We start from the raw sequence: 23367 nt of genomic DNA on the forward strand, positions 1-23367 counted from the left end.
GAGTCACAGATTCATTGAGTCATACAGCATGGAAACCGACCTTTCCATCCAACTTGTCCATGCCAACCAAGTTTCCCAACTTAAACTCATTGCACCTGCCTGTGTTTGGCCCATATCCCTCCAAATCTTCCCTATTCATGTACCTGTTCAAATGACTTTTAAATGTTAGTAACTATACCTGTACTACCACTTCCTCTGGCAGCTCATTCCATAGGCAAACCAGTCTCTGAGAAGATTGCCCTTCAGGTCCTTATTAAATCTTTCCCCTCTCAGCTTAAACCAATACCCTCTAGTTTTGAACACCCCTTCTGTGGGGAAAACACCTTGGCTATTCACTTTATCTATGCCCCTCATGATTTCATAAGCCTCTACAAGGTAATCCTCAACCTCCTACACTTGGGTATAGCCCCTCTCTATACCACAAACCCTCCATTCCCAGCAACATCCTGGTAAACCTTTTCTGAAGCCTCTCCAATCTCATAACATCCTTCCTGTAGCAAGGTGGTCAGAACTGTACATGGGAGCCCAGAAGAGGTCTCACCAACATCTTGTACAACCTCAACCTGACATCCCAAATCCTATACACTGAGCAATGAAAGCAAGCGTACTAAATCACCTTAACTACCCTGTCTATGTGTGACATCACTTTCAAAGAACTAATGCAGCTAAACCCTTTGGGTCTCTGTGCTACACTACCCTGGGGCCAACCATTAGCTGTACAAGACCTGCCCTTGATTGTTTTATCAAAGCTCAATATTTCGCATTTATCCAAATTAAATTTGGGGGAGTGGCACAGTGGCTAGCGCTGCTGCCTCACAGCATCAGGGTTTGATTCTAGCCTCGAGTGACTCTCAGTGTGGAGTTTGCACATTCTCCCAGTGTCTGCATGGGTTTCCTCTGGTTCGTCCCACAACGTGCAGGTTAGGTGAATTAGTCGGGGGAAAATGCAGGAGAATGGGTCTGGGTGGGTTACTCTTCGGAGGATCGGTGTAAACTCCATCTGCTGCTCCTCAGCTCACTGGCCAAATTGATCAGGTTCTCTGTAATCTCAGATAACCTTCTTCATTGCCCACTATGCCATCAATTTGGCGGCCATTAGTGACCCTAATAACCATCCCTCCTAAATTCTGATCAAAATCGTTCATATAAATGAAAGCAACAATGACCCCAGTACCGATTCCTACAAAACACCACTGGTGACAAGCCTCCAGTCCGAACAACCCTCCACCACACTCTGCCTCTTGTATCCAATTGGCAAGCTCACCCTGAAACCCATATAGAGCCATAGAGATGTACAGCATGGAAACAGACCCTTCGGTCCAACCCGTCCATGCCGACCAGATATCCCAACCCAATCTAGTCCCACCTGCCAGCACCCAGCCATATCCCTCCACACCCTTCCTATTCATATATCCATCCAAACGCCTTTTAAAATGTTGCAATTGTCCCAGCCTCCACCACTTCCTCTGGCAGCTCATTCCATACACNNNTCCTCCAACCCTGGCAACATCCTTGTAAATCTTTTCTGAACCCTTTCAAGTTTCACAACATCTTTCCGATAGGAAGAGGACCAGAATTGCATGCAATATTCCAACAGTGGCCTAACCAAATGCCCTGTACAGCCGCAACATGACCTCCCAACTCCTGTACTCAATACTCTGACCAAGAAAGGAAAGCATACCAAACACCACCTTCACTATCCCATCTACCTGCGACTCCACTGTCAAGGAGCATGATCTAACTTAGCTAATTAGCCTACCATGCGGATCCTTGTCAAAGACTTTACAACTGCTACTAATAATAATTATAATGCAAAAGGGGTGTTGAGAAATAGGTGAGTATCACACTACAGGTGCAATAGTGTTCAAATAGGTGAAAACTCCAGAACTCAGTTTTTCCTTGCTTTGTATTGGTTGTACATTAATCCAAACAGTCCAACTGGTGAAGAGCTCGTTTTTTTTAAAATCACAAGGCCATCAGGTGGTAGTGTAACCACTGTGGCTCACATGGGAGCACACTCACCTCTGAACCTCAAGGTCCTGAGTTCAAAGTCTCATTCAGGACTCCCATGGAAACAAAACCAAGGGTGCTGTTCCAGTGCAGTCCTGAGGGAGTGCTGCACTGTCATGCATGCAGTCCTTCCAATGAGATGTTAAAGAGATAGACATTCTGTTTCACATTCTGTGGAAGATCCCAATACACAATGCAAGAGAGGACGAAAGGATTATCCTCATTATCCTGGTCAATACGGATGTCTTCATAGACATCACAGGTGCACATCTAGCCATTACACAGTCACTAGTCATATCAATAATAAAAATGTTGGTGAATGCTCTTGGCATCGCAGGGATGTCCATATCTCTGAGGCAGGAGGGCTGGGTTCAATTGCCACCTGCTCCAGATGTGTGACATGTTTTCTAAATCACCCTGTTCAGAGATGATATCTAAAACTATGTTTATGATATCCTGGAGTCAGTCTCAAATGCTGACAGAACCAAAATCAAAAAAACAGAACTAAAAACAAAAGGAACTGCGGATGCTGTAAATCAGAAACAGAAAATAGAAATAGCTGGAGAAGCTCAGCAGGCCTGGCAGCATCTGTGGAGAGAAACTGGAGTTAATGTTTCCGGTCCAGTGACCCTTCCTCAGAATCTGAGGCAGTTCTGGAGAAAGGTCACAGGACCCGAAATGTTAACTCCAATTTCTCTCCACAGGTGCTGCCTGACCTGCTGAGCTTCTCCAGCTACTGTTGTTTCAGAAACAGAACTGGGCAGACTTCGCATCTAGAAATCCCTATGTTTTTGACAATGAATTATTAGTCAACATAATTGCACTATTAATCTTTATTCCATGGACATAAATATCATTAAAAAGGTTCTAATGAATTATGATTTAAAGGTCTGTAACAAGTAGAAAAGGTTTTGATATTTTTAAAAACTTTTTTTTTAAAAATGGGATGTGGGTATCACCGACCAGGCCAGCATTTATTGCCTATCCCTAATCGCCCTGAGGTCAGTTTAAGAGTCAACCCCACTGCTGTGGGTCTGGAGTCACTTAGGCCAAACCAGGTAAGAACGGCAGATGTCCTTCCCTAAAAAGGATATTAGTGACACAGACAGGTCATTATGACAATCAACAGTGGTCACATGGTTCCCATAGGGCTCACTTTTCCTCTCAAACTTCTAATTAAGTTCAATTTTCATCATCTGCTGTGGTGGGATTCGAACACATGCCATCAGAACATTGGATTGGTAATCCAGAATCCTGCCCCAGGCCCCAGCGAGAAATACCATGGAGGTCACCACCTCAACATAAAGAAAGAGAGAGAACTCATGTTCTCTCTTCGTGGGCGGCATGGTGGCACAGTGGTTAGCACTGCTGCCTCGCAGCGCCAGAGACCCGGGTTCAATTCCCAACTCAGGCGACTGACTGTGTGGAGTTTGCACGTTCTCCCTGTGTCTGCGTGGGTTTCCTCCGGGTGCTCCGGTTTCCTCCCACAGTCCAAAGATGTGCAGGTCAGGTGAAATGGCCATGCTAAATTGCCCGTAGTGTTAGGTATAGGGGTAAATGTAGGGGTATGGGTGGGTTGCACTTCGGCGGGTCGGTGTGGACTTGTTGGGCCAAAGGGCCTGTTTCCATACTGTAATGTAATCTAATCTAATGTAATCTAATCTAATCATGTCATTGCATGTTGAGATTTTCTCTCCCCCACACATCACAGGACTAGCCTTATTTGCATATTTCATATTCAGGATAAACTCGAGACTGGCAATGGTTGCTAATTGATCTTTTGCAGTGGCAGGGGAATAGATTAAAGTTGACATTAACACTGAATAGGTCAAACTGCTGAAATGCCAAGTGTTTGAAAGGACAATTCCTTTGAACAATATCCATCACATTACGACCTTTTGAATAAAGCTGGGGTTGCACCTGCTTGATTTGATGAGTCCTACCTGTCTTTAAAACCCCGAACCACTTTCTGAATGAGGATGACCTTGCCAGTGATGGCCTTGTCTCGCTCGATCTCCAGCAACATATCATGGTGATCCTGAAATAAAAACAGACACAAGGCAGGTTTAGCGCTAGTAACAAAACCTCCATCACAATATAGAACATTTAAGAAAAAAGATGGCAATGGACCCTTCCACCAGCCCAGAGCTTTGTTAATATCTAACATTTCCTACTGTCATTGAGAGTCAGAGTCTTTACAGCACAGGAAGTGGCCCAACATGTCCATGCTGGATATCAAACATCGGACTATTCTAATCCCATTTTCCCACCCATTTGGCCTGTAGCCTTGGATGTTACCGATATAATAACGGGAATGAACATGTTAATTATACAAATGGGTATCATTGTTTGAGACTTGGGGTTCTTGCAAATTGTCCTGATAAATGCAAAATGTCATCAATATTTCAGTGTCTCTGTTCAAATGATATTTGAGTTCTCTACTAACAATGGTTCCATCTTGTCAGGAAAGCAATGACAATAGGACAGTTCATGCTATTAAGACTTGGAAACAGAGGAATGGAAGAACTATATTGGAGAACTATTTAGTATTTGATAGGCAAGGAGAGTTGAAGAGGTTAATTGAATTCCTACAGGTCAAAATACAATCAATCATTCTTAAAGACAGGAATCCAGTGGAGACTGTCCAGCTCAGTAAAGCAGCCCTTGAGAAGAGAGTACTGTGGTGAGAAATGAGAGAGGCGGGAATCTCACAGAACCCTGTCTAGGTACCAGCATTGGAGCTGGCTCAAACAATGGAAGGAGCCCAAATCATTATCTATGCAACATATTGATCAAGAATCAATGGAAATCTGAAACACGCTTCCCTATGAAAAGGTTAGGTTTATTCCAAACCCACAATCATGTCCCATTAGAAAGGACAAAGGCAGCAGATACATGGGGACACCACCTCCCACAAGTTCCCCTCCAAGCCACTCACCACGTGGACTCTGAAATAGATCACTGTTCCTTCAGGGTCACTGGGTCAAAATCCTGGAACTCCCTCCTTAAGCGCATTGTGGGTCTACCTATGGCACATGGACTATAGTGATTTAAGAAGGCAGCTCACCCCTACCTTAAAGGGTAACTAGGGACAGACAATAAATGCTGACCCAGCCAGTGACACCCACATCCCATAAGAGAACTTTTTTTTTTAAAAAAGAAAATTTTTACACAATTTGGAACACAAGCAGCACAAAGGAATAATGAATTCAAGGTGTGCAAATGAAGATACAGATCAACCACGATCTAGGCAATGGTACAGAGTCATAATGGCTGAATAGCCTACTCCTTTTAGATTTCTCGAGGAGAGCACCTATGGCTCACTGACTGAGGGGTCATGTAAGGTGACCAATCTGCAAATCGGTACTCTAGGTATATAGTCTCCCCCGTGAATATAACCACGGAGTCAAAAAGTGTGGTGCTGGAAAAGTAGAGCCGGTCAGGCAGCATCCAAGGAGCAGTGGTGGCTCAGTGGTTAGCACTGCTGCCTCATAGCACCAGGGACCCAGGTTTGATTCCTGCCTTGAGCGACTGCCTGTGTGGAGTTTGCACATTCTCCCAGTGTCTGCGTGGGTTTCCTCTGGATGCTCCAGTTTCCTCCCACAGTCCAAAGATGTGCAGGTCAAGTGAATTGGCCATGCTAAATTGCCCATATCGTGTTATGTACATTAGTCAGGGCCAATATAGGATAGAGGAGTGGGTCTGGGTGGGTTACTCTTTGGAGGGTCAGTGTGAACTTGTTGGGCCAAAGGGCCTGTTTCCAGACTATGGGAATCTAAATCATATCTCAGTTAGATTTCCTCTCCTCAGTCTAAACTCCTGAGAGTACAGGCCTCAAGTGGCCAATCTTTCCTCATACGTCAAACTCATCTCTGGAATCAATCTCGTGAACCTTCTCTGAAAGGCCTCCAATACAACTATCCCTCCCCAGGCCTGGAGATCAATGATTGCACACAACACTCCAGCTGAGGTCTATCTAATGCTTTGTACAGTTGCAGCTGTACTTTTACAGTCAGTTCCTTGAACTATGAACGCAGTGACTGCTGCTTGGTAGCTGATAAGCAATCATCCTGAAGCTCTGCCCCTTTTCTGTTTCAGTTCTACCCAAACAGATTCTCCACCTTGAAAATGTTCAGCAAGTGCCAAATCAAACAGAACGACAGCACAGCATTTATCGTTTAAGAAACGCATGGCAGTCAGGATATTTCGAAACCATTGACTGATAGCCACTATATTCCAATCCTCTCCCATCCCATGTGATTGCAACACTGAAAAGTTCCTAAAATAATCTGTCCACTCACACTCTATTTTCTCTGCCGTTGCCATGACAACGGCCTTCTACAATCACTACTGTCCCATCAGAAGATCTGGAGTTTCCGGACAGGAAGTGGAAATCTCCTGCTGTCCTCAGCCATAAATAAAGAAAAAAAAATAATAAATGAATAAAGCAGCTTCCTGACGTAGGCACAGCTGAGACTCACTGATAAACTCCCCAGTGGCTGGGCAGGGTAAAAATAAACAGGGCCATTCCCTCAGGCAGGCAGTCAGTCATAGAGACTTGAGCCTTTATAACAAAGTAAAACATTGAGGCGCTTCACAGGAATCGAACAAAACTGGACCCTCCAGTTGCCTAGGCGGGAGATACAAAGGAAGGCGAGCACAAGCCTGGTCAAAGTGGGAGGCTTCTGAAAAGAGAGAGGGGGAAGAGAAGCAAAGGGGTTTAGAATGGAAATCCCAGAACTGAGGGCAAGGTCACTGATAACGCAGCAGTGAATCATTGGTGATTCACAAGACGCCAGATTTGGACTGGGGGGAAAGGAAACTGCCATCCTTATCTGGTCAGGCCTACATGTGACTCCAGACCCACAGCGAACAGGTTTGACTCTTTAGTACCCTCTGAAATGTTGAGCAAGCCACTCAGTTCGAGGGCAATTGGGGATGGGTTAAAATAAATGTGAGCCTTGCCTCATCCCACAGGAAAACAAGCACAGAAATCTTAATGGCCTACGGGTTACGGGTCTTTGCATCTGTGGGACCCATTCATGAGTGAACCCTGAGCTAAGGGCCACTCCATAGAGCTCCCTTTATTCAAGGATAAAAGCTATACTGAAGGTGACAGACACCCTTAATGCAAAGCCCACATCAAAGAAGCGCTTCGCAGGAGGTTCCCAAGCACTGATGATGTCGCCTAGCCAGGGGACGAAACGTTTGCAACAAAAACTTCCAGCTCGGCGAACAGAACCACAACAACGAGCACCCGAGCTACAAATCTTCGCACAAACTTCCTCAATCGGTCCCAGCATCTATCCCAGGGATAAAGTTGAACTGGAGGCAGTTCAGAGGAGATTCACAGGACAGATTCCAGTCTGCCCCAGCCACATCGTCATTTGGCAATGTCCAGGAGCCTTGCTGGAGACAGGCTCAATCAAGACCTTCCAAGAGGGCACTAGGCAATTATTTAAACAGAAACAATGTCCTGTTTCCAACATCCTGTGGAAAGGCAGGGGGAATGGCATTATGTTATGACGATCATTCAGACAGCCAGTGCACCCCTGATGGGTTGAATGGCCTCCTCCTCTTTATTAGTACACGAGATGTGATCGCTGCTGGTAACATTTGTTACCCATCCTTAATTGCCCTTGAATGGAATGGCTTGCTCATCCATTGCAGAGCAACCCCATTTCTAAGAGTGTGGAGTCTCATTTAGGCCAGACCAGGTAAGGGCTGCAGTTACTTTCCCTAAAAGGGCATCAGTGAACCAGATGGGTTTTAACAACAATCGGTGATAATTCCACAACTACCATGGAAACGAGATTTATTTTCCAGATATATTAATTGAATGCAAGTTCCGTCAGTCACTGCGGTTGGACCGGAACCCCTGACACCCAAGTGTTCACCTGGCTCCCGGGATGAGTAGGGGAAAGGTGAGGACTGCAAATGCTGGGCAGTCAGAGTCAAAATGTGTGGCGCTGGAAAAGCACAGCAGGTCAGGCAGCATCCGAGGAGGAGAGTTGACATTTCGGGCAGAAGTCCTTCATCAGGAACATGGAGAGGGAAGGGGGCTTAGGATGCTGCCTGACTGGCTGTATGTTCACAGCACCACATTTTTTTTGTCCCTGGATGACTAGCCTGTTGGCATTACCACGATGCTAGCATCTCCCATCTTGGTCTTCCTCTACACCAGAACATTTGAGATTCTGAAATGCATTAGTTACATTTCACTTCAAGTGGACCACACTGCTCACCAAACAACTGGCAGCTCCTCACTCTCTGGTTTCAGAATATGGTATACACACAGATTTCATCTCTTTAGTACATTTCACCTAAGTACAACATGGAAAAATCCCTCTCAATCGCCATAAGAACAAAGTGGAAGAGATAATTGGATGAAGCATCTTATTGACCAACAGCGAAGTCTACCCTCACTGGGCTTAAAAAGATCCCATACCACTACTGCAAAGAAGGGAGGGGTTTATTGCCAGTACCTACCCATACATCAGCATCACAAACCAATTGCCTGGTCATTTGTCACATTGCGGTTCCTGGGAGCTTGTTGTGTGAAAGTGGCTGCTATATTTCCTGCATTACCAACAGCAACCAGACTTCATCAGCTGTTACACATGTTGGGATCTCTGGTGGCCGTGACAGGGTATATTGAAATACAATGGAAGGTGGTGTTTCTTATTTAGTTCCTGCCAGTTAGGTCAACATTCCAATGTTATCAGCCATCAGAAAGCTGAGGAGTATCGCTCCTGGCTCCAGGTAACTACCAGCTGGAGGCTCCAAAAGGATGGTTGGACCAGCGAAGACAACTTTGCTACTTTGGGTTCTTACAGAAGGATGTGTCAGATTCAGGAATGCTTTGGAAGCCAGGAGTGCAAACACTGCCAGGCAGCACTCACTGCAACATAGGAGTGGAAGGAGGCCATTCAGTCCTTTAGGTCTGTTCCACCATTCAACAACAATCATGGCTGATCGACCAACTCAGTCCCCTGTTCCTGCTTTCTCTCCATATCCTCAGATTCCTTTAACCCTAATAACTACATCTAACTCCTTCTTAGCATCAACCTGTTCCTGTGGTAGAGAATTCCACAGACTTACTGAACTGTTACCTGCTCCCATTCCATTACAGAGTGCCAATCTCCTTTCTTTTCCCTATATCCCTGCACACCATTACCAGCCCAAAAACAAAACGCATCCAAACCTCCTCTTGACTACCTCGATTGAACCTGCCTCTACCACACTTGCAGGCAGTGCATTCCAGACTCGCTGAGAGGAAAAAAAAAAATTTAAAATGGAAAAGTTCACCACTCTCTGGGTGAAGAAATTTCTCCTCAAAAAGTCAAAGTCATAAAGCACAGACACTTTAGTCCAACTCATTCACACCAACTACACATCCCAATCTAATCTAGTTCCATTTAGAGTCAGAGATGTACAGCACACAAACAGACCCTTCGGTCCAACTCGTCCATGCCCACCAGATATCCTAAATTAATCTAGACCCATTTACCAGCATTTGGCCCATATCCCTCTAAACCCTTCCTATTCATATACCCATCCAGAAGTCTTTTAAATATTGTAATTGGACCAGCCTCCACCACTTCCTCTGGCAGCTCATTCCATACACTCACCACCCTCTGCATGAAAAACTTGCCCTTTTGGTCTCTTTTATACCTTTCCCCTCTCACCCTAAATCCATGCCCTCTATTTCTGGACTCCCCCACCCTAGGGAAGAGACCTTGTCTATTTACCCTATCCATGCCCTTAAATGATTTTATAACCTTATAAAGCCTCCGACGCTCCAGGGAGAACATCCTAGCCAATTTAGCCTCTCCCTGTAGCTCAAATCCTCCAACTCTGGCATATTCTTGTAAATCTTTTCTGAACCCTTTCAAGGTTCACAACATCTTTCTGATAGGAAGGAGTCCAGAATTGCACGCAATATTCTAAAAGTGGCCTAACCAATGTCCTGTACAGCTGCAACATGACCTCCCAACTTCTATGGATTGGATTAGATGAGGTTCCCCACAGTGTGGAAACAGGCCCTTTAGCCCAACTGCACTGACCAGCACTCTGCCTAGATCCCTTCAAACCTTTCCTATCCATAAACCCATCTTTTAAAATGTTGTAATTGTACCAGCCTCCACCACATCCTCTGGCAGCTCATTCCACGCACGTACTACCCTCTGCGTGAAAAAGTTACCCCTCAGGTTGTTTGTAAGTCTTTCTCTTCTCACCCTAAACCTACACCTTTCTGCTTTGAACTCTCCTCGCCTAGGAAAAAGATCTTGGCCACTAACCTTCTCCATGCCCCCCGTGATTTCATAAACCTCTAAAAACAACACCCCTCAGCCTCTGGTGTTCCATAGAAAATAGTCCCGGCCTATTGCTCAAACCCTGCAGTCCCAGCAACATCTTTTCTGCACCCTTTCAAATTTAACATACTTCCTGGAGAAGGACGACCAGATTTGTACACAGTATTCTAAAACTGGCCTCACCAATGTCCTGTACAGCTGCGACAGATGTCCAAACCTCTATAGCCAATGTCCTGACCAATGAGGGTGAGCATACCAAAAAGCCTTCTTCACCACCCTGTCTACATGCAACTCCACTTCCAAGCAACTATGCACCTGTTCCCACCGCCCCCCCATGGTCTCTGTTTGGCAACACACCCCAGGGCCCTACCATTAACTCTGTAAATCCTGCCTTCGTTTGCCATACCAAAATGCAGCAGCTCACATTAATCTAAATTAAACTTCATCTCCCACTCCTCAGGCCATTGGCCAATCTGATCAAGATACTCCATATCTGACCTACACCATATCTTAGACCGTGACCCTCTGGTTCTACCTCCCCAGTCATCAGAAACATTCTTTCTGCATTCACCCGGTCTGATCCTGTTAGAACCTGATTAGGTTTCTGAGAGATTTCCCCTGCTTGTTCTAAATTCCAGCGTACACAGTCTGAACCGATCCAGTCTCTTCATACACCATCAGAGGAATCTGTCTGGTAAACTCCTACTGTCGTTGTGCTGCCCCCTCCCACATCGACAATAGAATTATTTAACTTGTTAAACTCACCTTTAGAAAAATCTTCGTCTTTCCGATCTGCCAGTCTCCATCTTGTCCCAGAACTGCCTCTGCTATCCGTTGACATGTACCGCGCAGATCTCCCTGGCAAGCGAGAAGGTGGTGTTTTAAGAAAATGTTTTACTAATTGAATGAAAACTGTTCTCCCCGCCCCTCCCTGATTCCAGAACATACTGAGACCTGGCATCAGTAGGTGGGGAGGTATCAGATCACCCCCCAACCCTGAGCCACTCTGCTTCACCCCATTCCAGGTTTGTCTGAGTAATCTTAACCAAGTCTTCACTACAGCATGGTGCATGTGAGACAGAGGGACTGACTTCTGAAAACAACAATATTTTTGTCATCACAGTCAAGCCTCAAGGCAGTCAAGTTGACATACCTGACCAGCAAGGAGCACATGCAAGTGAGATAATATTGGGAGTAGGAGGCCATTCAGCCCCTCAAGCTAATTCTGCCATAGTAGGATCATAGCCGATCTCAATGTGGCTTTAATGGCACCTTCTTGCCTAGCCCCACAACTCCTAACATCTCGTCATTCCCTTGTCAAGCTAAGCTTTCTCTAACTCCGCCTGAGCTTATTCAATCAATCACTAATTCACTCTCCAACCTCTCCTGCTCTCAATGGAAATAAAAAAACCTCTGCAGATTAAAATGAACCCCAGATGATATTCTTTCCCATCTCCATCTTAAATGGGAGATCTTCATCTTCAAACGATGCCCTTAATTCTGGATAGGGGAGTTGAGTGCGGTGCTGGAAAAGCACAGCAGGTCAGGCAGCATCCAAGGAGCAGGAAAATCGAAGTTTCAGCCAACAAGCCTCATTCCTGATGGAGGGCTTTTGCCCGAAACTTCGATTCTCCTGCCTGACCTGCTGTGTTTTTCCAGCACCATACTTCCAACTTGGGGCAGGGAAATTATGATGCGGTGAGGCATGACTTAGGATGCGTGGCTTGGAAAAGTAGGCTTCAAGGCAAGGGCGTAATTGATATGTGGAGCTTGTTCAAGGAGCAACTATTGAGTGTCCTTAAGTATGTACCTGTCAGGCAGGGAGGAAAGGGTCATGTGAGGGAGCCGTGGTTTAATAAGGAATTGGAATCCCTTGTTAAATGGAACAGGGTGGCCTATGTAAAGATGAGGCGTGAAGGTTCAATTGGGGCGATTGAGAGTTATAAGGTAGCCAGGAAGGACCTGAAGAGAGAGCTAAGAGCAGCAAGGAGGGGACATGACAGATCTTTAGTTGGTAGGATTAGGGAAAACCCTAAGGCTTTCTATAGGTATGTCAGGAATAAAAGAATGACTAGGGTAGGAATAGATCCAGTCAAGGATAGTAGTGGGAAGTTGCGTCTGGAGGCTGAAGAGGTTGGGGAGACACTGAATGAATACTTTTCGTCAGGATCCAATCAGGAACAGGACATTGTTGTCAATGTGAGTACTGAGTCACAAATAAGTAGAATGTATGGCTTTGAGGTATGTAGAGAAGAGGTGTTGGAAATCCTGGAAAAGGTGAAAATAGATAAGTCCCCTGAGCCTGATGGCATTTATCCTAGGATTCTCTGGAAAGCAAGGGAGGAGATTGCAGAGCCATTGGCCTTGAATTTTATGTCCTCGTTGTCTACAGGAGTAGTGCCAGAAGACTGGAGGATAGCAAATGTGGTCCCCTTGTCCAAAAAGGGGAGTAGGGATAACCCTAGTAACTATAGGCCGGTGAGTCTCACTTCTGTTGTGGGCAAAATCATGGAGAGAATTGTAAGGGATAGGATTTATGAACATCTGGATAGGAATAATGTAATCAAGGATAGTCAGCATGGTTTTGTGAAGGGCAGGTAGTGCCTCACAAACCTTATTGAATTCTTTGAAAAGGTGACGAAGGAGGTTGATGAGGGGAAAGCGGTAGATGTGGTATAAATGGATCTTAGTAAGGCGTTCGATAAGGTTACCCATTGTAGGCTACTGCAGAAAATACGGAGATATGGCATTGAGGGTGAGTTGGAGGTTTGGATTAGGAATTGGCTGGATGGAAGAAGACAGAGGGTAGTAGTTGATGGCAAAGTTTCTTCATGGAGTGCCGTCACTAGCGGTGTTCCGCAAGGATCTGTTTTGGGACCATTGCTGTTTGTCATTTTTATAAATGACCTGGAAGAGGGATTAGAAGGTTGGGTGAGCAAGTTTGCGGATGACACAAAAGTCGGAGGAGTTGTTGACAGTGAGGAAGGATGTAGCAGGTTACAGCAGGATATAGAGAAGCTGCAGAGCTGGGCAGAAAGGTGGCAAATGGAATTCAATCTATCCCAGTAACCTGGCTTTCTTCATTGCCTTCCTATAGACTTCAGAACCTAGAAGCCTTCTTATAACAGTAAATGTCTTCCATCACTATAACGTTCCATATCTCTGTTAGTATATACAATACTCTCCTCCCTGAAACACCCCCTGTCTGTGCCTCTCAGACTGCCTGCCTCTCCCTACATCCATCCCTATTCCTGTCTCCAGAATCTAATCCAGCTCCCTCTATCTCTGTAAATTCCTCCAATCCCCAAACCCGTTTGTCCCACTGACCAGATGTAATTCTGTTTAGCTCTTGAATCCTCGAGCCCCTGTAAGCCTCCCTATCTCTGTAACCTCTAATCATTCCGTTCAACCCCATACTGAGAAATGACTCTCTGCATTCGCCATAAGGCAGATGGAATGACAGTGAACAGATATGATTGGACCGTCATTCCAGAGATGGAGCTGCAGAATGCCCGTTGCTGGCAAGGGAATATTGAAGGATTGTTGGGACCAAGGCAGGACAGGCAAAAAGCCACCAAATTGTGAAGAAAGGATGAGTTTAATGCGTTAATGAGACAGTCATGTGGATCTGAAGATCACAATTTGGAGTCTATTTGGGTGGCGGTGAAAATAAGCAAGCAGCAGCAAGTGTTAGCAAGAATTCTTTTATAGGCACCAGATAGTAGTGGTAATGTCAATATGGTTGTGGTCAGGACACTGAATATACTTGCAGCAAGGGCAGGATAGTAACTGTGTGTGACAGTGGTCTCCATCCCCAATGGATAGCTAATGAGTATCAAGGCTGTAATGGACCATGAGAACCTTTTTCCACATATGGAGTCAGCTATTATGAGGGGGCATAGCTTTAAATTAAGGGGGGGTAGGTATAGGACAGATGTTAGGGGTAGATTCTTTACTCAGCGAGTCGTGAGTTCATGGAATGCCCTGCCAGTAGCAGTGGTGGACTCTCCCTCTTTGTGGACATTTAAACGGGCATTGGATAGGCATATGGAGGATAGTGGGCTTGGATCGGCGCAACATGGAGGGCCAAAGGGCCTGTACTGCGCTGTATTCTTCTATGTAACTCTAATCTCCAGCATCTGCAGTCCTCACTTTCACCTCTGGATGGTGAAGGTCTGGTGGGTGCAGTAGGAAGTGTCTCTGTTTTACGAGGGATCTGGGTGCTGTTTGCATGAAATACAAAGTTATCATCCAGGTGCAGCAAGCAATTAAAATGGGAAATGCCATTTCCACCTTTACTGCTAAGGGCTTAGAGTTTAAAAACAGGGAAGTCTTGTTCCAACTGTACAGGGTGTTGGTGAGGCCACACCTGGGAGTACTGTAGAGTTTTGGTCCCCATATTTAAGAAAGGATACCCATAATTGGAATTAGTTCAAAAAGCGATTCACTCAGCTGATGCAGGGATTGTCATATCAAGAGTGACTAAACAGGTTAGACCTTTATTCATTAGAGTATAGAATAATTAGATCAGATTAGATTCCCTACAGTACGGAAACAGGACCTTCAGCCCAAGTCCACACCAACCCTTTGAAGAATAACCCACCCAGCCCCATTCCCCGTATTCACCCCTGACTATGGACAATTTAGCATGACCAATTCACCTAACCTGCACATCTTTGGACTGTGGGAGGAAACCAGAACACCCAGAGGAAACCCACACAGACACAGGGAGATCATACAAACTCCACATATTGAACCTGGCTCCCTAGCACTGAGGTCGCAGTGCTAACCACTGAGCCACCGTGCTGCTCTTCTTCATTTAAGGCAGTAAATTATTTTTTGAACTATTGAGTTGAGAGCAACGAGGAATAGGCATGAAAAGAGGAGTCTAGGCCTTGATGGATCAGCCATGACTTTATAAAATAGTAGGGGCCAAATGCCTACTCATCCGGATATTTCTGACTTTCTGATTTAGAATCTCTAGCTTCAGGTCCCACTCAACACCTTGACAGTTCCTGAAGGTGCATTCCTAATGTGGCTATGCAGGTCGAGCATCAAACTAGGAATCCTTCCAATGTCGCCAACGACACCATGTAAGAGTGGCAGAATTCCTGGTCAGATGCCCTCTCCATGAATGGAGAGAAACTGGATCTTCTCTGCTCTATGGCTCCAGGACACTACCTGCATCAAAGAGTGTTACTACAGCTGCGTGGACTCCATAGATCGCCAGATTGGTGCCAATAGGATGGATGCCTATGCCCACTCCAGATGCGATGGACGTCCAGAGCTGCCCACAGTGGACATTGTTGCTGCTACAAGTTTGACCTGCCATGAGGCAGAGAATACCACACAAGGGGAAACATCTTCTCAGCATCTAAACCCTCAAGGTGTCCTACATGTTTCAATATGATCACTTCTCATTTGTCTAAACCCCAATGGATATAGGTCATAAAACATTGGTAAGGAAGCCATTCAGCCCATCAAGTCTGTTCCATCATTCAATGAAATCATGGCTGATCTAATCATCCTTAACCCCACTTTCCTGCCTTTTCCCCAAATCAGGGATGGGCAACAAATGCTGGCCTAGCCAGAGACGTCCAGATCCCATGAGGAAACTTAAAAAAACCTCTAGACTCTCTCTATACTTAAAAATCTCTCTTGACCTTGAATATACTTAATAAGGCAATCTCAATGGCTCTCTGGGATAAGACTTCCACAGATTCACTGCACTCATCGGTCTTCAATGGCTGACCCCTTACTCAGATTACACCTTCTGTTACTGGGCTCTCCCACAAAGGGAAACAACCTCTCCAAATCTCCCGTCAAATCCCCCGAGAACTGATCCAAGATTCTTATATAAAGGCCAACCCTGTTCAACCTCTCTCAATAAGAAACCCCATTCATCATTAGTGGTAACTTCTCCCAGTGTCCTCAACTGGCATCATGGTATAAATTAACATATTTGTTGAAACAAACAAAAATCTCATCTGCTGCTGAGAGGGGAAAAGTGGCCAAGAATTTGAAAATCAAGCTTGCCTTGTTATATCAGCAACAGAGCAGGCAGTAAAATCTGTGCAACAATACAGGAGTGAAAAAGTCTTGCTACATGGCACAGGGCAGCGCAGTGGCGCCCCACAGCACCAGGGACCCACGTGGGATTCCAGCCTTGGGCAACTGTGTGTGGAGTTTGCACATTCTCCCCATGTCTGCGTGGGTTTGCTCCAGGTGCTCTGGTTTCCTCCCACAGTCAAAGATGTACAGGTCAGGTGAATTGGCCATGCTAAATTGCCCGTAGTGTTAGGTGCATTAGTCAGAAGGAAATGGGTCTGGGTGGGTTACTCTTCGGAGGGTCGGTATGGACTTGATAGGCGAAAGGGCCTGTTTCTACACTGTAGGGAAATCTAACCTAATTATCCAAAGGCTGGGCATGTACTCCAGAGCAGCGAAGTGTTTCCAGAATGTTCTGTCTTTATTTCAGAATCAAAGACAATGCACTAGGATTCACGGTGGGAGGAACAGAACCACACAGGAGGCTACAGCTAACCTGGAGGACAGACACGTGTGGGAAGCAGCAGAGCAAGATCGAGCAATGAAAACAGAAACAGAAATGGCTGGAAAAGCTCAGCAGCTCTGGCAGCCTCCGTGGAGAGAAAGCAGAGTTAACGTTTTGGGTCTAGTGACCCTTCCTCAGAGCAGTTAGTTTGGTGTTTAAATTTAGGAGAGGGAAACGGTTGCACTTCTTTAGGAAGGACTTTTATTAAATTGGAGAGGGTTCAGAGAAGATTTCCCAGCATGTTGCTGGGGCTGGAAGGTTTGAGTTGTAAGCAGAGGCTGGGCCTTTATTCCCCTGGAGTGTCAGAGGCTGCGGGGTGACCTGAGAGATTTATAAAATCGTAAGGGGCATGGATAGGATAAACAGACAAGGTCTTTTCCCTAGGGTAGGAGAGTTCAATACTAGACGGCATTTTTTTGTTTTAAGAGAGGAGAAAGATTTAAGAAATGGACCCAAGGGACAACATTTGCCACACAGAGGGTGGTTTGTAAGTTTGTAATGAGCGGCCAGAGGAAGTGGTGGATGCAGGTACAGTTACAATATTTAAAAAGGCATTTGGACAGATAGAAGGAAGGTTTAGAGGGATATCAGCCAAATGGGACTAATTTAGTTTGGGAAATCTGGTCGGCATAGATGGGTTGGACCGAAGGGTCCATTTCCATACTGTATAACGTGAAATAAACACTAGCCAGGTTACAGATAGCCAGGGAACAGGAGCATCATCTCAGCTGTGACACAAATACTCTATCAAGTGGCTTGATGGCTCACAAGGCAGACTGGCTGAGGAGTAGGCAAAGACTCAACCTTCAAAAAGGAGCACCCGTTATTATACATTAATACTGAAGACTATTGCACACGATTATCACAGATACACCAGCTCTTTCTTATTAAATCAGGTTAGGGATGATGGATCCTCATGTCCATGTGCCCTCAGGACATCTTCCAGAGAGTAGACAGCTGTAATGAAACCTGCTTTTCCCATTCGCTGAGTTGGCTGGATGGCTTGTTTGTGATGCAGAGCAACACCAACAGTGTGGGTTCAATTCCCATCCCAGCAGACTTCACAATAAAGGCCTAGTAATCTCAACTGCACCCCTCACCAGAGGGGCACCAACCCTCAAGTTAAACTCTCCACCAGCCATCCCTCTCTCTCTGTAATGAGAGAGAAGCCTACGGTTATCTGGCACAATGGCGATGTGCACTTTTCAGTGTTCTTCCAGAAAGTGTGAACTCCTCCCACTCTAATATTTATACCCAGTGATGCGCAGCATGTGACATCACAAAGATCACTCCATGGTCCTACTGCCCATGGACAACACAAAAATCAGCAATTCCATCTGTGTCATGGAACAAATTCCTTGGACATAGCTGTCTTCTCCACCTCAGTGGCACCTACACTACGTGGACCAGAGTGTGTCTCATGGAGGCAGCTCAGGAATTGGCAATAAATGTTGGACCTTGCCAGCAGACCCAAGAATCTAAATGCAAAACGAGAACTTCAGTGAAAGGACACAGGGAAGAAATAAAGAATATTTACCTGTTTGTAAGCTGGTTTCACTCCAGGCATCAGTACCCGATAACGATCGACAAACTCCACAAAGGTGTAGCGAATAGGATAGCCAGCCCGTCGGATCCGAATGGTCTCCATCATTCCAGAGTACCTCAGCTGTCGGACACACAGCTCCCGGTCAAATAACTGTCCGAGAACAAAGAGATACCAGCAAATGAACATAGGCCCCAATGGGCAAAACAGACAATGCAGTATGGATCAGGAAGACACTCAGGATTCACTCCTCTTCCAATTAGCTACTTGGGACCAGGGCATCGCTAGAGCGCAGGGAGGGGGGGTAAGCAATGGGGTGGAAAGTACCCACAATCCTCAGGTTCACTATTCACTCGGGGACGAACTTATGACCCTTGAAGGGAAGATCACATGTGAGAATCTCAGGTGACCAGATTATAAACATTGAGATTTCAATTAATAGCACATCACTCGCTGGGGAGGTGGTAGTGTAGTAGTTATGTGACAAATAATAGGAGGTCCAGCCTCCTGCTTTGGTGACAGGTTCAAACCTCACCATGGGAGCTGGAGAAATTTAATATTTAACTGTTGAATCTTGAATTAAAAGCCAGTCTCAGTGATTGTGACCATAAAACTATCATTTGTCAGAGAAAAAAAAACCCCATTTGGTTCACTAATGTCCTTTAGGGAAGGAAATCTGCCATCCTACGAGTGATTCTAGCTCCCATTGCCTGAGCTCCGGGACCCTCAGGGACTGTGGGCTATCACATTGTGCAAGGGCAAATCCACTAGTTGTTCTTCCTGGTCTTTATCCTCAGCATGTTGCGGAAACCCTGCACAGCAGAGAAAGACGCTGGGAGATCTGGGTCAGTTAGGAGAGGGTACACCCTTGGGTTAAACTCACCACCAGCCGACTCTCTCTGGAGAGAGAGCAGCCCCATGGTCCTCGGAGTAGGACGACGATCTTTATATGACACGACACATCTCCACAGCAAACACACCGAGGAGGGGGCAGCGAGATGTGAACCTTGGGACCCTCTGGCTCAGACAGAGGGACATCAACATGGTGCTACAAGCCTTTAAAATGATAACGGTCAAGCTGCCCACACACTAGTTGCCTCTGGAGCAAGTGGGACTTGAATCCAGGGCTTCCAACAAAGCCTCTCTAGACATCAAGCAGGACAATTCTTTCAGTTTTATTACAATGCCAGCCCCCAAGCTGGAGACAGATTGCATTTGGAATTTACTTTACATTTTGAATAGAATAGCAATTTATCATGTGTATTTTTAACAAAAACAAAAAATTGGAAACCCTTTGATGTTTGGATCCTTTTTAAGTACACCCTGCTCCATGAACGGTTAACAACTTGTATATAAAAAAAGAAGGTTTCTTCCCCTCACTAGCTCCTGTGCTGACAACTGTCTCCTCCTTCCCTGGGAAGCGACTCAGCATTGATTTAGCCGAGCTCAGCAATTCACATTCTCCTGCTGTTTTGCTCAGATGAAGCGGCTCGGAGATACTTACCATGGACTTCTTGTACTCGTTGGGCTTGATGCAGCGGACAAAGAAAGGCTGACAGACGCTGAGAGTTCTCATCAGCAGCTCCAGCGAGCGTTTAAACTGGCTGCTGAGGGTTGGTGAGCGCTTCCTAGTCTCTGCTCCCTGGGAACGAGCGAGACAATGGAAATTAAAACAACACAGGAAGCAATGATACAACCAGAGACACTTTCCCTCAGAGCATTGGCTGCTGCAGCCATCGAAGGGTCATCTCCATTAACCCCTAAGCTATGTAATCTTTTTTTAAAAAGAAGTTTAAATTCTATCAAACAAGAGGAAGTAGCCTGGAAGGAACAAGGAGAGAACAGGCTTTATTTTGCAACAACATGCATTTGTGTATCACATTCAATGGCATTAAATGACCCTGGGCTACTTTAAAAAATGGTCTCTCACAACAATAACCAAAGCAAAGTAGTAAGTTTGAAAGAGGCCATTCAACCTGTCAATGTTTGTACTAGAAAAATCTAGCTGCCTGTTCTAATCCCACTTCCCAGCCCTTTGGTGGTTTAGCACATCAGGGCAGAGCCAGGTTCCTTTCCAATGTGTTGGGGGTTTTTACCTCAACATCACCCCCCCCGCCCCGAGCAGAGAATTCAAGACACTCACTACCATCCAGTGAAAACATTTTTCCTCTAACCCTTCTGCTAATCACCTTAAACCCATGCCCCCGACCCCTCTGCTCGGAGAAATAGGTCCTCCCTGACCATTCGATCAAAACCCCTTAAAAGAAGTCACCCCTCCGTTCTGAGCAAAACAACCCTGGCCAATCCAAGCTTTCCCTCAATTTTCAAGCTCTGGCAACATTTTTGTAAACCTCCCTCTCGAGAGTTATCATCTCCTGCCAGTGATGTGGTGACCAGAACTGTACACAGAATTCCAGCTGTGTCTTACCCAGGGTCTACAGTTCCCTGCTCTCGTATTCACTACCTCAGCCAATAGAGGAAAACATCCCATTTTCCTTCCTTAACTCAACCTGTCCTGGCACCTTCAGGGACCTGGGGACACAGACACCAAGATCTCTCATTTCCTCTTCCTCTCTCAATACCCCCCCATTGGTGTATTCCCTCGCTTTGCCTACCCTCCCTATAAAGGGAACAGAATATAAGAGATTATACTGGGGCACATGACCAAATACTTGGTCAAGCAGCTGGGCTTTAGGGAACATACCCTCAAAAACAAGGAGATGTACAGGGAGAGAATTCTAGAACCTGGGGTGTCTAGGAAGCTGAAAGACAGGCGACAAAAGAAAAAAATGCAGCCATGTAGATTAGATTACTTACAGTGTGGAAACAGGCCCTTCGGCCCAACAAGTCCACACCGCCCCGCCGAAGCGCAACCCACCCATACCCTTACATTTACCCCTTACCTAACACTACGGGGCAATTTAGCATGGCCAATTCACCTGACATGCACATCTTTGGACTGTGGGAGGAAACCGGAGCACCCGGAGGAAACCCACGCAGACACGGGGAGAACGTGCAAACTCCACACAGACAGTCGCCTGAGGCGGGAACTGAACCTGGGTCTTGGGCGCTGTGAGGTAGCAGTGCTAACCACTGTGCCACCGTGCCGCCCACCAGGTATGTGCACAAAGCCAGCGTTGGAGAAACAAGAGATCAGAGAATGGTGGTGCTGGAGGAGGTTACAAAGTTCAGGAGAGGTTTGAAAGTAAGAATGGCCATTTTTAAAGGGAACCATTTCTCAACGTGGCATTGTCAATGAGTTCATCAGGAGTTATCTTACTCCAACAACTGTCTTCCTACACACTCTCTCCTGTAGGGGTTCACTGGCATTGGAAACATGACCTGGTCTAACAGCCAGAGTTATACAGACCAGTGACCAGTGACCCCCCCCCAAAGCCTTTGGGGATTCAGGTCGAATTCTCGAGGTGGTTGGCTGTCACAGCCCTTCAGAGGAGTCGTGAACCTTCGGAAATTCAACTCCGACAAAAAAACAAAGCCTCACGTCTGCCCTAAAGGTCCCATTCTGCCCACCTCCTGGGGAAACTTTCCTTTCCCCACCAAAAGGTGGTGACGTTTTCTCCCCTCATTTTAGTTCCATTTCTAAAAACGTTGGAGGTTTGGAGGGAGGGGGTGACAGGAACTGGGGTGTTATAAGACCACGCTGAAAGAGGAACAGAAGAAGGAGGCCATTCAGTCCCTTGAGCCTGCCCTGCCATTCAATGGGATCACGGCCGATCCGACATTCCACACATCCACTTTCCCATCAACCCATGATTCCCCATCTGATTAAGCCTTAAAACATGACAGATGCTTCTGGCAAGAGCACACTGAAGCAACAGATTAGAAGCACACATCTGGAATACTGGGAACGGTGCCCACAACGTTCCAACCTCTTGTTTTAAAAAGATAGAAAGATTCTACACAGCACACCCAATGTCTCTGCAACAGGTTCCTGACGTTTCCTACAGGAAACAGGAATGAAGAACACTCCATTCCCCACCCCCATCAACTCCCTCAGAGCTCCCGGTGCTCATTTTTACCCACAGATTGATACAGATCACATTTTTCACAACTGAATCAGCAAAGCGATGTATAATTCTGGCACATTTGCTCCACGGTGATACAGCTTTTATCAGCGTCTGACTGAGAACAGAGTGAAATGGCTCCATCGGCAAATTTTCCCAATCGGATGCAGAGAGGATGGTCTGGGATAGGCGTTGGTTGGGCGGAGAGGGTCGAAGGAGATACAGGAAGCCTCAATTTCTCATCATTACTTAAATCAAATTGGGCCTTCAATCAGCTGGTGGACCCCTTTCAAAAGGCCAAAGTACGGTCAGTATGAGACACAACCCTCTGTGGCAGAATGCGGAGTCGGAGCGGGACACAAAAATAAAACGTCAGACTGGTTTTGAATGCAACCAGACTCTGAGAAAATAGCCACAGGGTTATCCTATGGACAGGGCTTATTGTTTTAAATTGGGACATGGACACAGGCATGGTTTATTGTCCATCTCCAATTACACTCCAGATGGCGCTGCAGTCTACAGAGAGTCATAGAGATGTACAGCACGGAAACAGACCCTTCGGTCCAACCTGTCCATGCCGACCAGATATCCCAACCCAATCTAGTCCCACCTGCCAGCACCCGGCCCATATCCCTCCAAACCCTTCCTATTCATATACCCATCCAAATGCCTCTTAAATGTTGCAATTGTACCAGCCTCCACCACATCCTCTGGCAGCTCATTCCATAAACCTACCACCCTCTGTGTAGGTCTCTTTTATATCTTTCCCCTCTCACCCTGAACCTATGCCCTCTAGGTCTGGACTCCCCAACCTCAGGGAAAAGACTTTGCCTATTTACCCTATCCATGCCTCTCATGATTTTATAAACCTTTAAGGTCACTCCTCAGCCTCCGACGTTCCAGGGAAAACAGCCCCAGCCT

General features: G+C 46.0%; 1 protein-coding gene across 3 annotated transcripts in view; it reads right to left on the reverse strand.

The window, feature by feature from the left end:
* myo7aa (myosin VIIAa) overlaps window positions 1–23367 on the reverse strand; it is a 190377-nt gene that overhangs the window by 88335 nt on the left and 78675 nt on the right. For all 3 annotated transcript variants that reach the window (XM_043692431.1, XM_043692430.1, XM_043692432.1), the window contains 4 exons: window positions 19926–20063; window positions 18416–18574; window positions 11091–11183; window positions 3954–4048 (listed from right to left, as the gene is read on the reverse strand). In XM_043692431.1, the coding sequence (XP_043548366.1) occupies window positions 3954–4048; window positions 11091–11183; window positions 18416–18574; window positions 19926–20063 (485 nt within the window). The remainder of the gene's footprint in view (window positions 1–3953; window positions 4049–11090; window positions 11184–18415; window positions 18575–19925; window positions 20064–23367) is intronic.

This window comes from Chiloscyllium plagiosum, chromosome 6, assembly GCF_004010195.1.
Source record: "Chiloscyllium plagiosum isolate BGI_BamShark_2017 chromosome 6, ASM401019v2, whole genome shotgun sequence".
Taxonomy (NCBI): Eukaryota; Metazoa; Chordata; class Chondrichthyes; order Orectolobiformes; family Hemiscylliidae; genus Chiloscyllium; species Chiloscyllium plagiosum.